Here is a 14,998-nt window from a genome sequence, read left to right as displayed (position 1 = left end):
GCTCTGCCCGGCGCTCTGAAGTGGGTACCTAAAGGGTTTTCAAATGATCAAACGCGTCGCTTTTCAACTCGGCTTGGTTTTCTAAAGCTCAGCCAAGCCTTTCTGGAAGCCTGTGGGATGTACCCGCTTTGTCTGGGGATGTTTGGGTTTTTCACAGTCTGGAGTGCTTAAGATTTTAAATGCTTCGTCGCACTTCCTGCTGGGAAAAGAGGCGACAGCGTGCTTCAATCCCAGAGACGCCCGCCGGCTGGTTTGGGGAAGAGCCTTCTTTCTCTTGTTTCTGTGTTCTTGATTTAAAAAGACTCAGAGAGAAAAATAGAGGTTACGTTTCCTGAATTCACCCAGGATCGCCTGGCCCCAGTCTCAGTTGCATTAAGTTCATAACCATTTGTAAATGCCACATTAAGTTTACTCATTTGAACCCCCTGGTGTCCAAACGCCAGAGGCCAAGCTCGCAAAAGCAAATCAGTTTCCTTCCGTAGCCGAGATCGGTTCTAGGGCTGGTCGTTGGGAACAATCACTTAATTGTAACATTGCCCTTGAAATTGAAGAAAACTGGGCCAAGGCTGGCAGGGATTAGCCTGGATCAGGGAGAGAAGCCCATGGGGAGAAATGGGAAGGAGAGGGCTCTCCCTCCCGAGGGCCTTCTGGGGGCCGGGGCTTCGCATTTGCCCTTTGAGGAATCCTTCCAACAATCCTTGAGAGAGGGAATATTATGCCCATTTTACAGATGCAGAAACTGAGGCTCGGGCTGGTAAAGCCACTTGCTCAAGAAGCCGAAGCCTTCAGGGCCCTCCCCACCCTCCAGCCTCCTCCCCCTCCCTCCCTGGCTTCTCTCCACCCCAGCCCCTCTTGGTGCTTTCGGGGGCAAACACCACCACCAAGCTTTTTCCGACCACTGGGCCTTTTCTTGGCAGTTCCTCTGCTTGACAGGCTAGGCGCTCACTCCTCCCATCACCACCACCTTCTTTATACGTGGGCCTTAGCTTCAAGGTCGCCTCCTCAGAGAGGCCCTCCCTGACTGCCCCCTAGAGTAGCTTGCCCCCACCCCATCCCTCTACCCTGTCACTAGTTGCTGTCACCATGTGGACTTACCTTGTTCGTGGAGAAGCAGTGCAGCCAGGGTGGGTACGGATGTGGGCTCTGGAACCAGACAGCCTCGGGTCACATCCAGCTCCGCTGCCCACCAGCCGTGTGGCCTGGGCCAAGAGAGATCCCCTCTCTGTGCTCCGGTTTCCCCATCAGTGGCTCATGGTACAAAAGTGCTCGGAATCCATAACAGTAAAGCCTGAGAGCAGTGATGCCGGGCACAGAGCCAGCCCCAGGCCACATCAGTCAAACAGAAACTCCACGCGGGCAGGGACCTTGTCTGTCTTTTCCCCACGGCACTCCAGGGGATCACGAAACTGCTGTGTTTCTTTGATGTCTGTTGCCTGAACGGGTAACTGAACAGTGCTTCCGAGCTTCAGGATCTTCTGCTTGATGGTGCCGTTTTTGTCTTTTATCAGGCTGGACACGAGGGGCCTGGAGCAGGCAAGCATGGACTACGAGGCGCCACTGATGCCGTGCGGCTGTATCCTCCCCTTGCCCCCACCCCATCCCGGAAGCAGTGAGGGATGCCAGCTCCCTGCCATTCCCTAGACAGAGGCCTTGCCAGGACTCAGACGCAGGGTCTGGGCATTGGCCACCCACCGGGGGTGGGAGCAGCTAGAGGCAGCCGGAGTGCCAGGAAGGAAAACCCTGAGTCTCCCATGGTGGAGGTTGGGGAAGGCTCCAGGGGGCTCCTCTCCTCCTGCTGGGAGTGGTCAGAGATGCTGGGATCACCCCAGGGAGTAGACTGTAACCAGAAGTAGATTTGGAAACAGGGCATGAGATGAAGATAGAAATGATAATAGCTCAAATTTCCCAAGCCCTGACCACGGCCTGGCCCTGCTCTCAGGGCATTGCCTGTCAGCCAGGTCCTTATAACGACCCAGTGAGGTGTCTGCTGCTGACATCCCTGTTTCACAGCTGGGAAAGCTGAGGCACAGAGAGGCTAAGTAACTTGCCCAAAGCCACACAGTTGGGAAGGAGCAGGGCTGGGCTAGTGGACCTAGGCTGCCTGGCTGCAAAGCCGGCTCCCTCATCACTCCTGGAAGTCTTGCCTCTGGCCACGGCATCGCCCAGGGGCCGCCCTGCCTGCTCTCGGGAATGCTGGGAGCGAGTGGGGCCAGGGCCTGGGAAAGGCTTGACTGCCCGGCCGTGTGGGTGGGATGGGGGCCATGATGGCGGATTGGGGGGCTCCCTCCCTTTCACGGGCCCATCCTTCCTGATGCTTGGAGCTTGTGCATCCTCCGCCCCTTAGCCTCCTGCATACTAGACATGTATCTATTTAGGCAATTTAAATTCAAGGAAATTTGAGACTACTTCTATTTAGACAGGCTTCAGTCTCAGAGAAAAAAAATCATTTTTCCTTCTTTCATCTATACAGACCAAAAACAAAAACAAAACAAATCAAATCCCTGTATTAACTCTGTAATTGTTTTACTTTGTGCTCCAGAAGATTAATCCTGGTTTTCCTTAATAGCACGTTCCAGTCATTTTCCAGTTTCAGCTCCTGACCAGCTGGGGTGACCCGTATTACATTGGTCTGACCGGCCTGGAGCTGTACGACGAGCGGGGAGAGAAAATCCCTCTGTCGGAAAACAGTATCCTTTCCAGGGCAGAAGCGGGGCTTCACCCAGACTGGAAAGGACACTGGAGGGTCAGGGAAGGAGCAGAAGCCCTGGGATTCAAATGGCCCTGGGCTTTGCTTAGAGCCAGATGCCAACCCCTTGGGGGTGGGTGCAAAGCAGAGAGCAGTTCCCAGCCGTGCCCGCAGGGGCATGCCTAACAGGAGTGCCACAAAACAAAAGGTCCCGTGGTTGAGTGGATTGGGAGAGGCTGCCAACTGCAGTCCACTCTCGGAGAACCACAGGCACGTTGGAGTTCTAAAGGCTCTGACAAGTCCTGCCGAAAGAACCCTGTTTCTCTATGTTCAACACATTGTTTCCCAAATGTATTATCCGTGGAACCTTTTGTTCATGGAATGCTCACCCCAGAATTTGCTAACTGGTTGCCCAGTAAGTTTCTAATATTTCTAATATTTGAAAAACACAAAGGTTTCACGTGATCTCCAGTTTCTTGTGAGAATTTGGCAATGCTGGGCCCGTAGCTGTGCATGGAGATGATGGCTGGGCCTGAGAATCTACTGCCCTTTTTCCTCGTGTGTCCTTCCAGTTTCCCTCAGTCCTCACTCCTCACTATTGTTATCCACCAGGCACACACCCCCACCCAACACCCCAAACATATTGCTGATATTTGCTGAGGGCCTGGCACTGTGACGAGACTTGTCACATGGCTCCTCATTTACCCTGGCAACAGCCTTGTGAGGTGGGTGCCGTTGTTATTCCCATTTTACAGATGGAGAACCCAAGACACAGAGAAGTTAAGTAAACTTGCCCAAAGGGGCACAGCCAATGAGAGGTAGAGCTGGGGGTCTGACTCCAGAGACCACTGGGCAACCCTCCCTCCCTCATGTAACTTGTCTGAACCCTCCGGGGGCGCACGAGCTTGTGGTTCCTGACCCCACACAGTCTGGGAAGTGCAGAGCAGGTCTAACCCCATTTATTTGGGTCCCTGGATCCCAGTTGGACCTGCTCATCCCCTCCCTTGGTGCCACCATCCTCTTCATCAGGAAGTAATATATCTTGATGGTTGTGATCATTATTAGGGATTCCTTGGATTGTAAGGCTCACTGATTTTACCAAGAGTGCCCACGTCAGTCTTCCAAGTTCCTCACATCAATTCTGGAACATGGAGGTTTTTATACCCATTTTACAGTTGAGGAAATGAGCCCCGAGATGTCACGTGACCTCCCCAAAGCCTCACGGGGCTTTGTGGCTCTCCTGATCCACGTGAATGCCCATCGGTTGAGCAGCAGTAGCTGGGTCGGGCTCCCCCCAGATCCTTCCACCATGCCCAAGGAGACAGTGCTGACACGGTCCTCACACACCAAGGCAGAATCCATCCCCCACCCTCCTCCTCGGAGTTTGCCCTCCGCCCTCCACAGCAGCAGTGCCGTTTGTTCTCCCTGCTTCCGGCAGTCCCGAGACCCCCCTCTTCTCCAGCCTGCTCTCTGCTTGGTTTCCTCCCCTTCGTATGTGCAACTGGCCGCCCCTGTCCCCCCACACACACACCATCTGCCCGCACTCTTATTATCCCCTGAACATGCCTAATTTGGCTGCCACTCTTCCGGCTGCCCTGGCCATTAGCGCCATGGAGGTGGCGGCCCTGGGCGGCGCTCGCGGCCAAGTACTCCTCGGGTTATGGCCGTTTACAGACCCCCTCAGACATCGCCGCCTTCCCCGACAGCGTGAACTCCCTGGAGGGGGTGTGCGGGGACGTCCGGACCCCAGACAAGCTCATCGACCAAGTGAACGACACCAGTGACGGCAGGCACATGTGGCTGGCCCCGATCCTGCCGGGCCTGGTGGGTTCCCACGGCGGCCCCCGCGGCTCGGGACCCTGGGTCACAGGGGGTGGAGGGGTTATGGGGGCTTCCTCTCCCGGGTCTCAGGGGTGCAGCTTTCTCCCAGGCCAAGTTAACCCCACCCAAGGGTCATCTCCTCGGGGCCAGCAATTCTTCTTCCTTGCTCTGAGGGTGATTCCTATCAGGGGGATCAGGGAGATGGAGGCGCCACATGGGAACCTGAAGCCTGGAACCCAGCGCAGCAGGCCTCTCCTCTTCCCTGCCTCTACCTCCCTTTGCAGACCACTCTGTTCTCGTCCCCCAGCCCCTGCCCTCTCCCCACACTCACTCTTTCGGCTCCTCCCTGACCTGATGTCACCAGGCGCCAGACCCCAAAATGGCCGCCCCTGCCCACTCTCTGGCCCCAGATCTGCTCGCTGAGCTCTGCCAACCGACTGACTCAGTTTCCCAAATCTCAGACCCAGCAGTTGGCCCTGCTCATCTCTGCTCCCGGGACTCACGGCACGCCACCCCTCACAAGGCCTGGCCGATTATGGGAGGAAAGGTAGGAGGGGGGAAGAGATACGGCCAAGGAGAGTAAGGACCCTTTTCTTACACCATGTGATTGCGTGGGACAGCAGGGAGAGGCCCTTGTGTCCCAAAACCCCCACAGGCAGGTACAACCCCAGCAATTCTATGGCATGTTTTCCAAAGGCCACCCCCAAATGGGGACCCCCAGTTGAGGGTCCATCAGCTTCCCTTGAGCCGAGGCCAGCGCCTTAGCCCATCCCCACCACTGCAAAGGGAACAAGGCATAGAACTGTCTGCCCTTAGACCTGGGGCCCCAAGCTGGTGGCCCACTGGCGTCCAGCCCGCCGCCATCTTGAGCTCGGCCAGCGCCATGTTTACCACCATCGCATCCAAAGGCCTTCAGTGGGGGGAGTGTTTCCCCACCTGCCTGTCTCAGTCGCATTCAGACATTTGTACCTGCCTGAGCCTCCCTGGCAGCTGAGTTGAGGACCCCCTTCTAGAACATTTATGGCTTCCATGGTCCAAACAGAAGGCTGCCCCTCCCACACACCCCCTCTGCCCCGGACACACACCCTCTTGGGCATTCTCGGTGTGGCCACAGGCTGAGGATGGGGCCTGGGGCCGCCACTGAACGCTCGTTACTCTAATCTGTCTTGCAAGGGCCACCCAACAGCTGAGAGACTTTGTTGGGGGCGGCTCAGGAAGTGGGGAGGGGGGAGGCTGCCCGGGGCTGTCGGGTGCTACTCCACTGGCTGAATTCCGCCGCTGACCTGGCGGCCCCTCCCCGCTCCCCCAGCAGAAGGTTCAAGGACACGGGCCAGAAATCACCCCGCAGGGCCTCAGGGCCTCTCTGCTTTGCATTTAATTTATGATGCCAGGGAAAGGACGATTGGGGGTCAAGGCTGTGCTGACTGCTGGGAGGGTCGGCGCCTCCACTCCGGAGTCGGGGACTGTCCCTTGGTCCCAGGGGACCCTGACTTGGTTTGGGGGCCTGACCTGGGGAAGGGTGACAGGGTGCCCAGTTCTCCCCTGGTATTTAAATGAAGGCCATACCAGGCCGGAGAAAACAGGCCTTCCAAGAGCCAGCTCAGCGGTTTGTTGCAAACGCAGCCACACGTGACCTGACTCAAGATGGGCTTTGAGGAGATGAAAGGCGGCAGGAGAGCCACACGCCATGCCCGGAGCAGCCAGGCTGGCCCGGGGAGACCAGGGACAGTGTCCGGCCGCCCACCTGGCTCGCCCCCCACCCACGCCCGGCACCCCTGGCACTGCCCGGGGCCTCTGTTTCCAAACATGCTGGCTTTAATTAGCTCTCTCTGACAGGTGAACCGGGTTTATGTGATTTTTGATCTGCCCACCACCGTGTCAATGATCAAACTCTGGAATTACACGAAAACACCCCAACGAGGGGTGAAGGAGTTTGGCGTAAGTACTTATTAGCTGGGTTTTCGGAGATAATTATGCTCGTGGGTAATTAGGCTGCCAGCAATTATCATTTGTTGCAGTTTGATTTACTTCTCTCTATTGCAACCTTAGCCACAAATGCCGGGTTCTCAGATGCAGGAAAATTTACCCCCCAACCGTGAATTCAGAGCCTCCACAGGGTAATTAGAAGCAAGCATAACCCCAACAAAATAGAAAATGGCTTGCATCACATTGGCTTAGTGAGCCCTTCGGGGGTGGGGGGTGTGACTCTGGGTTGTGACAAACAGGGGCCCTGGGCCCCAGAGACCCAAGTTTGCCTCCCAGCTCTGCCACTCAGGGTAAGGGTACTTCACCCCCTGGAGCCTCAGCCTCCTCACCTGCGATGTGAGGCAGTGCCGGACGGCCGGGAAGGTCCGAGATGATAACGCAGGCCTGGCCCCTGGTAGGCTCCTGGTGCTGGCACCCAATTTGGAAGGAGAAAGCTGAGGCTCTGAGCAGCAAAATGCTCTACCCAGGGGTCACTGCGGGAAGGAGAAGGTAAACCCAGGCCTGCTCAGCCACCTAGTCTGAGCTTTTCCCTCTGGATTTGTGTTTCCCAAACTCCAGGCCTTCATGGGCTACCTAAATTTTGCCACAGTCACAGCTACCCCTGAACTGTTCAGTTGATGTTTTTTAACCGGCTCATTTATCTTATTTACCTTTTCCTCAGCAATCATAACCTTGAGATCACGGGGTTGATGTGCTAGTTAAATATTCTTTGCTAATTCACATTACAGTCTGTAACTGTTTACATAGATAATGGTCATTGGAATGTGTTCCCTGCTTTAGGGGGTGTTTGTTCCACCCCACCCCACTGCACCGACATCTGGTCCAGGACCAGTGTGGGGAGCTGGGGTCCCCTTAGCCCCACCAGGCATCCCCTCCTTTGTGTCTGCCCAGCTCCTGGTGGACGACTTGCTGGTCTACAATGGGATCCTGGCCATGGTGAGCCACCTGGTGGGGGGCATCCTCCCCACGTGTGAGCCCACTGTGCCGTACCACACCATCCTCTTCACCGAGGACACGGAGCTCCGTCACCAGGAGAAATACACCACCCTCAGGTGCGCCCACCGCAGCCCTCCCACCACCTGCACCGGCCCTGCCAGCCGGGGCCCTGTCCCCCCACCACGAGGATGGATGACAGGGCCATGCCACCTGGAAATTGATGGAACCCTCCTGTCTTCGCCTTCCCTGCAGGGACCAGGTAGAGGATCAGGATGTCCAGATGATGAATGAAAACCAAATCGTTACCAACTCTAAAAGGAAGCAGAGTGCTGTTGACCCAGGTAGGTTCTCTCCCCTGGGCACTCCAGCGCAGCAGCAGGGCTGGAGAGAGGCTGTCGCACACCCGCTCTGGCCCCACCCACTCTCAGGTCCCTCTTCTCCACCTGGGAGCCTGTCTGGGGAGCTAGGGAGGGGCTGGTGGTGGCAAAACCATGGGGGCAGATACGTTACCCTCTTCCTGCAGGCACCTCTATTAGCCCAAATACCAATTTTCTTCTTCCATGCACCTGCCATGTGGTATGCCAGGCACTGGGAGTAACAAAGGGGGAAAGGTGGTCAAGGGCCCTGCCCACCTGGGGCTGATGTCCCCCTGTGGCATCAAGAAGGACCCAAGTCAAACAAGGGGTTGAGAAGTTTCCAGATAGCCAAGCGGGGGAATGTGACTGGCTCTGTTTTTGAGGCTGAGTCTTGCCCCACTTTCTGGACATCCTCAGCAAACGCCCTCTGGGGCCAGCTCTCTGCCAGGTGTTGGATGCTGGGCTGTGAAGGAGGCAGTCGTCGGGGTCCTGCCCCCAAAGGCCACGGGCCTGGGGCCTGGGCGGTGGGATGAGGGCTACAAGTTGCACATGGGGTTCTGAGGATGCAGGAGGGTGCAGTGAGGGGAAGAGGCTGTTTGAACTGAATCTGAAGGTTGAGAGACACAGCAGGGCATAGCGAGGGCCTGGTGGCAGTTTGTACTGCTGCCGTGGAGAGTGCTGGGCCCAGGGACGCCCGGTTTAGGCAGGGCCAGCACACTGATTGCCAGGCGGAGGGGACTGGGCTGACTTGGGAGCAAATGGGAGCCAGTGAGGAATGGTGAGCAGGGGAGTGACATGGTCACAGTAGCCTTTGAGAGCAGTCCATCCTGTGGCCCGTGGAGGGCGCCAGGGGGTGGGAGGCAGGAGCAGGGAGGGCATCTGGGGGCCAAGAGCTGGTCTGGGAGACGTGCTCCCAGCACCCTGGGCACCTTGATGTTGGGCAAGCCCAAGAACCTCTCTGGGCCTCAGTTTTCTCAATTCTAAAAGGCAGATGGTGATAGCCATGGGTTTGTGACAGTAAAAGTTCAGGACTCGGTCAGTATTTAGATGTATTTCTCAAAGGCGTGGTAGAAGGAGCGTTTGCTTTGGGTCAGACCGACTGAGTTCAGATCCCAGCCACCCACTTGCTTAGCTGTGGGAGCTTGGAGAAGCCCCTTCGCTCTCTGACTCAGTTTCCCCACCGTAAGGGCACCTGCCACCACCGCACGGCAGCATTGAGAGCCACAAACGGGACACCTGGCTGAAGGGCTTTGTGTCCTGCAAGGCAACAGTGGAGACTGGCTTGGCTTTCCCGCCAGAATCCACCCAGGAGAAAGGGAGCAGGGATAGGAAGGGTCTCTAGGCCCCCACCCCTTTCCCATCCTCCTCCCCAGCCCTGGCTCACCCCCAGCCCTGTCCCCCAGGGAGCCCTCCCTTCCTTCCTGGATGCTGGGCTCACTCCTTCAAGGCCCCCTCTTGGGATGACCCAGAGACCCAGGCAGATGCTTCCCCAAACACCTTTCTTCCTTTTCTTCTCCAGCTCCTCATACACACGCGTGAGAGGAACTCCTTAAACACAGCAGGTGCACCAAGCTCGGGCCCCAGCCCCAGATGACAGCTCGACCGCACCTGGCCCGGGGCACCCAGGGGTGTGGAGGGAGACCAGTAGACCACACTGCCATCCAGCCCCAGCAGAATCACTGTTTCCAAGGGGTGGCCTTGTGCTGGGGAAGCCAGTAGATGCCAGCAAGGCCTTCCCAGAACAAGTGCTATCCGAGCTAGATCTCCAAGGATGGAGGCATTTGCCAGGCAGAGGAAACAGCATAGGAGAAGGCCCAGAGGAGTGGCGGGACCCAGCCTCCTCCGGGTAGAGGGCACGGATCAGCAGGCGGGAGCCCCAAGTTCAGAGTCTGCCGGGAGAGGCAGGCAGCGGCCCAGCAGTTTGGCTTTCACCCTGAGGTGAAAATCCCCACAAGGATCGAGATTTAGTAACTCTGGTCCCTCTGTGCTCTCCCTCGACAGCCTTACGCCCCAAAACCTGCATAAGCGAGAAGGAGACCGCGAGACGGTGGTGGTGCTGACTGAGGACAGAGGGGAAGCATGACCGACGGCCCAGCAGAGAGCCCTTCCTCCAGCCAGGGCGGGCTGTCACAAGTTTCCGCTCGGCAACCCCACCCCTGCCCAGTGTCGCCAGCCAGGACCCAGGGCCTGGAAGAGAACTGCGGAGGGCGGGTAGCCCGCTGTGGGGCAGGGACACGGGGATGGGCGGCCCTGGAAAATACAGACAGGGTTTATGGGCAGCAGGAGGCCAGGCTGCTTGTGGCCTTCCATTTTCTCTGCAGTTCTGGGGCCTTGGCAGGGAGCCAGGGGGCATTTCCCTGGGTGTATCTACTGTAAGATCCTGCAAAGCGGGTCCCAGAGCAGTGAGGTGGGCTGGGGAGGCCCCCCAGCTGCCTTCTCAGGGCCCGGGGTGTGGCTAAGCAGGGCAGTGGGCTGTGGGGGCAGGGGGTGCCAGGCTTTCCACACCAATAGCAGCATGGTGCGGGGTGTGCGGGAAGCTCTGCCTTCAGAGGTCCAAGTGAGGGGCCATTAAGCCCTCATGCCACACACACACACACACCCCACCTTCTCACTGTTGGCCCCACGTATCCCCGCCTCATTTGGGAGCTGTCAGAGCTGGCTGAGAGAGTGCGGTTGATTCCTGGCCCCCTAAATGCCTGGTCACAACCCCGTCACCCTGCAACCTGCCCAGGCCCAGTTGGGAGGAGATGCCTGCCCAGGGGAGCCGGGCCTGCAGGAGCCTCTGTCCTCTTGGCAGGGCTGAGAAGGGATTGCCAAGGACTTGCGTCCTGCTGAGGAAAGGAAGTGAGCAGAACAGGTGGGGGTGGGAGGGCAGCTGCAGACCCCCAGAGGGCCAGCAGAATCCGTCCACGTGTCCTCCAGGCGCAGGCAGGTAGGTGAGGGGGAGCAGGCAGGCTGTGGACCAGCGCCCCAGAGGCACGCCCCCCCCACACCCTCCTACACTGGAACTTCGTCCCCAGGGAGGTGGCCTCGCCGCCTTCCCCTGCCACGTCCCTCATGAGCTGCTCGGGCCTTTTCTCGCCTGCCTGCTTTCCGCCCTGCCCCGGTGCCCTTGGAGGCAGGCCTTGCAGTCTTGCTGCCCGGGCCCCCTCCCTCCCCCTTCCAGCCGCTTCCTGGCAAGTTGGAAATGCGCCTTGCACCCCCAGTCGCGCGAAGCCCAGAACGCATCTATTTCCATCTATGTAACAAGCTCGGATCAGGGACCTAATTGGTTTCCCAGTGGTGGGTAATTTCTCGTTCCAAATATTAATCCGTTGTTTTCCTGGCGCCCGGCCCGGCCCGCCGCGGTACTGTACTCTGAGTACGTTCCTATGCAACCAAGAGCCCGAGCAGGTACTTTATGGGCTTTGCGGCTTCGGCTCGAGCAGCTATGCAAATGCGCTTTTCATTTGGAGCGCAAGGCTGATGCGAAGATAAGGAATTGTTTCTCCTGGAGGAGATCCATCATTTCTGTAGCTTCCAGGCTTCCAGCTTCTCTGCTCACCCTCCAGAAGCAGCTGGCATCTCGGGGCCTCTTGGGCACACAGTCCCAAGAGTGCTCGCTCCCTGGGGGAGTGGGGGACTGAGCACACCAGCTCCTAGTGACTGAAACCAGGGCTGTTGCTTTAAAGGAACCCCAGCCTCCATTCCTGCCCGAGGCATCGGTCCAGGTCAGCGCCGTCAGGGAGACTGCACAACCGCGACGCACGCTGGCTCCCAGCATCTGAGCTGATGTTTATGATAATTGTATGTACCATGCAATTTAGGAGGGGAAAAATTGCTGTATAGAGGCATTAACTCTAAAATAAATTTCTATTTTTTTCTCTTGCAAAATCAATAAAAGATGTTATCAAGAATACAGCCTGCCGCGCTGGATTTGGGATCAGAAGGGAGGGAGCTCGTGTGCCTCTAGGAGCTGAGTCCAAGTCCACTGGAGGCTGGCCGAGTGATCTGGGGCAAGCCCCCTCCCTGAGTGTCCCTTTCCTCATTTGCAGATGGGGTCGTGATCTCAGCCCTGCCTACTTTATAGGAGTGTTATGCTGTGTAAGACAGATAATAATAGCCAAGACATTTATAGTGGTGGTTACATGCCTGGCACTGTTTCAAGCACTAACCCATTTAATCCATATAACCTTCCGATGTAGACACAATATCTGCATTTTACAGAGAAGGGACCTGAGGCACAGAGAGGTTGAGTACCTTGCCCAAGATCACACAGCTTTGGAAGCTGTTAGTGAATGCACAAATCCTGACACAGCCACAGGGAGAGCTGAGGCCACGGGTGACAATCGTATGGATCGTTGGCCTAGAGTTGCCCTGCACCAGCCCCCAGGCGCCTGATTTCTGGGCATCCTCTCTGCTGTCTCCCACTCTCCTGCTTCCTTGATGGGTGAGTGTTGGCAGCTCTTGGCTTCTGGATAAAGAAGCCCTTGACTTGGCATAAGGCTCCATTGAGGGGGTTTAAATTACAGCTCAGGCACCAGCTCTAGCATTCTCGCCAGGTAAGAGGGCCCTTTGGAAACTCCACATTCTTCCACCTACCAGTGGGAGGAGGCGATGAGAGCTTCTCTGTCCAGCCGGGAGAGGCCCAGCCCCAAGTGTATAGGGGGAAATGGCAGCCTTGAGTTCCTGCAAAGGAGGGGTCTTGCTACCTGCCAACACACTGGTGTTGGATTGCGATCCCCCTCCTTCCAGCTGTTGTGTCTCTAGGCCAACCCTGGAGACCCTCGAGGGCAAGCAGGCCCTTTCCACCAGCTCCAACTGAGCTGGTAGGATCTAGGACCCGGCGATGTGTCAGCCTTCATAAGCTGCTCCAGCCACCAGCCTCGCGGGAGCCCCGTGCCTGGGTCCCCCTGATTCAGGGCCCAGGTGAGTGATGTCAGGGGGCAGAACTTGCCCTCCCAGGACCCTGGTCAACCGCATAGGCCCCTTCTGATGGGACAGCTGCACCAGACCTGTGGAGATTTTAAGAAAAGCCAGAAAGCCAGGTGTTTTATCTTTAATATGAAATCTAACTTCTAAATGTTGGCTCAACTTCAGCAAACAAGCAAATACTGCGTGAGCCACATAAAACCCGTCTGCAGGTGGGCTTTGGCCAGTTTCAAAGTCCTGCAGAATCAACTGTCCCCGCACCTCCAGCCACCCTGTCAGGACCGTCATTCGTCTCCTCCTCCTCAGCGTCTGAAGACTGCAGGCCCCTACCCAGTGGCTGCATGAGTACCCCGGGGCTGGGACCCTCCCAGCCTCCTGCCTGCTGCAGGGAGATAAAAGGAGGGAGGGGTCATCCCCGGCCCCCCAGCCCAATGGGCAGAAAGGCAGTTGGGTCAGTCTTAGCCTACCAGGGGTGACAGACCCCCTACCCCCAAGCCACTGTGGGTGTAAAGGGCCTTCCCTTCCCCCACAGGGGCGAAAATCACCTCAAGGCCACAGCTGTCAGAGGCCTGGGAGCTTGTTGACACCCACAGTGGATTCCTGGAAATGAGTCTTGGAAGAGAAGACACGGGCTCTCAAAGGAGTCCCCACCTAGGCCCCCTGGCTGCTCGGGGACCTTCCTTCTCTGTCCAGCGGTGGGAAGGGGCTGCTTCCCTTTATTAGGGGTTTGTTGGTTCCTTTCGCTCCTGACAGTTCAGGCACCGGCACCACAACTTCAGAAAGACCCAGAGAGTCCCCGGAGCTGCCAAGAGGCAGCTGCTCTGTGCCTGGGACATCTTCCAAGATACCCCTGGTCCCTCCCCAGGTGTCACCTCCCACCCCACCTGGAGCCAGGAGAGTCCCTCCCTGAGATCCCAGTGCTGGTCTACACAAAGTTTGTTTAATCAGTTGTCTTCATTTTCACATCAGATATCACATTAAAATTCAGATTCCCTACTTCCCTGGAAAAACTGGAAGATCTGGCAACTCTGGTGCCGCAGGCCCGGATGGCGCCCAGGGTGGGGCTGAGTGCCTCCACCTCACCATAGTCACCACCATCCCCTTTTGTCTCACCCTCTACCTGCTTCCTGCACTTATGTCCCCTTTGCTGCATATGAGCCTGAGACCCCTGAGGTAGAGACAGGGGGAGGGGAATGCAGGGACAGGGCTGTGGGGCCCAGCGGGCAGTGGGATTGTCAAGATTGGGACCCTTCGGAACACAACCCCCAACCACCCGTGTCCCCCACCTCAAGCCCCTGACACCCAGTCAGCCAGCAGGGCAGTGGGGGTGAGGGATGGCCTCCACCCAACGTGGCGTGTATGCCCCCCTGTGCCCACAGGGGTGTCCTGGCTGAGCAGACATGTTGTTGCATCTCCATGTGCTGCACAGCCGTGACACTCTGACCACATTCTAGAAGCATTCTGACACTGCCTCCCGTCTTCCAGCCACCTCTGGGAAACTGCTCTACCCACGGCCCCTGCAGAAGGGGGCAGACTTTGGCAGCCATATTTTGTGATAACAAAAATATTAACAGCCAATAATAGTAAGGCTTCACCTGCCACTGGCTGCTTTCCAGGTTTGGTCGCTGAAGGACACTGAACTATCCTTGCCCCAGCACACTGGAGGGGAGGAGCCATGGCTCTGGGGCCGGCCAGAGAGCCTGGGGTCAAGGCCAGTCTCCCCCACTTCCCATGAGTGTGATCTGGGCTTTCTCACCCAGAATGTGAAGGCCCAGCAGGCCCTGCCTGCCTCGTGGGGTTTGGGTCTTCTAATGAGCTTCTGCCTGGCTGGCAGCCCCTGGGAAGGAGGCCATTATCTGGCTCTCACAGCTGCACAAACTGAGTAACAGACTTGGCTTTGGGGCTTTGGGGCTGGGATGTGACCCCAGGCCTCCAACCCCAGGCCCTCAGCCCTCACGACCACTGCCCACCAGGCCCTTTGGAGTCTCCAGGACCCCTGCCCGGCCTCAGCCGATTGGCCTGTGAAGGACACTGGACCTCAGAGCAGCCAACCCATTGGCTGAGCCGGGCTTGACGTCTCGTCCCCTCCTCTGTCCACTCCTGTCCCGCCCTCTAAACTCCCTCTCTTCCTCTAACTCCTTCCCCTCCTCCCTCAATTGCTGCTTCTCCTGTATTGCGCCTCCCTTATCACCTCCCGGTGACCTGCCCTGCCTGCCTGCCGCCCCCCCCACAGCCCCTCCCCCTGGAAGTGCCCCTGGAGGGTCAGGAGGGAAGTGGGTGGGGGCTGGGTGCCCCAGGCCTC

General features: G+C 57.6%; 1 protein-coding gene across 1 annotated transcript in view; it reads left to right on the top strand.

Moving 5' to 3' along the window:
• LOC119517380 (katanin interacting protein) overlaps positions 1–11,685 on the top strand; it is a 185,456-nt gene extending 173,771 nt beyond the window's left edge. Inside the window, 7 exon segments of the mRNA XM_037813957.1 lie at positions 1,509–1,573; positions 2,577–2,687; positions 4,371–4,510; positions 6,344–6,445; positions 7,385–7,545; positions 7,682–7,770; positions 9,787–11,685. Coding sequence (XP_037669885.1) covers positions 1,509–1,573; positions 2,577–2,687; positions 4,371–4,510; positions 6,344–6,445; positions 7,385–7,545; positions 7,682–7,770; positions 9,787–9,845 — 727 coding nt within the window. The 3' untranslated portion in view covers positions 9,846–11,685.
• Positions 11,686–14,998: the final 3,313 nt, after the last annotated feature.

This window comes from Choloepus didactylus, chromosome 21 (assembly GCF_015220235.1).
Source record: "Choloepus didactylus isolate mChoDid1 chromosome 21, mChoDid1.pri, whole genome shotgun sequence".
Lineage (NCBI taxonomy): Eukaryota > Metazoa > Chordata > Mammalia > Pilosa > Megalonychidae > Choloepus > Choloepus didactylus.
The sequence above is the reverse complement of the archived record's forward strand: the minus strand, read 5'-3'. Positions and strand labels throughout refer to the sequence as shown.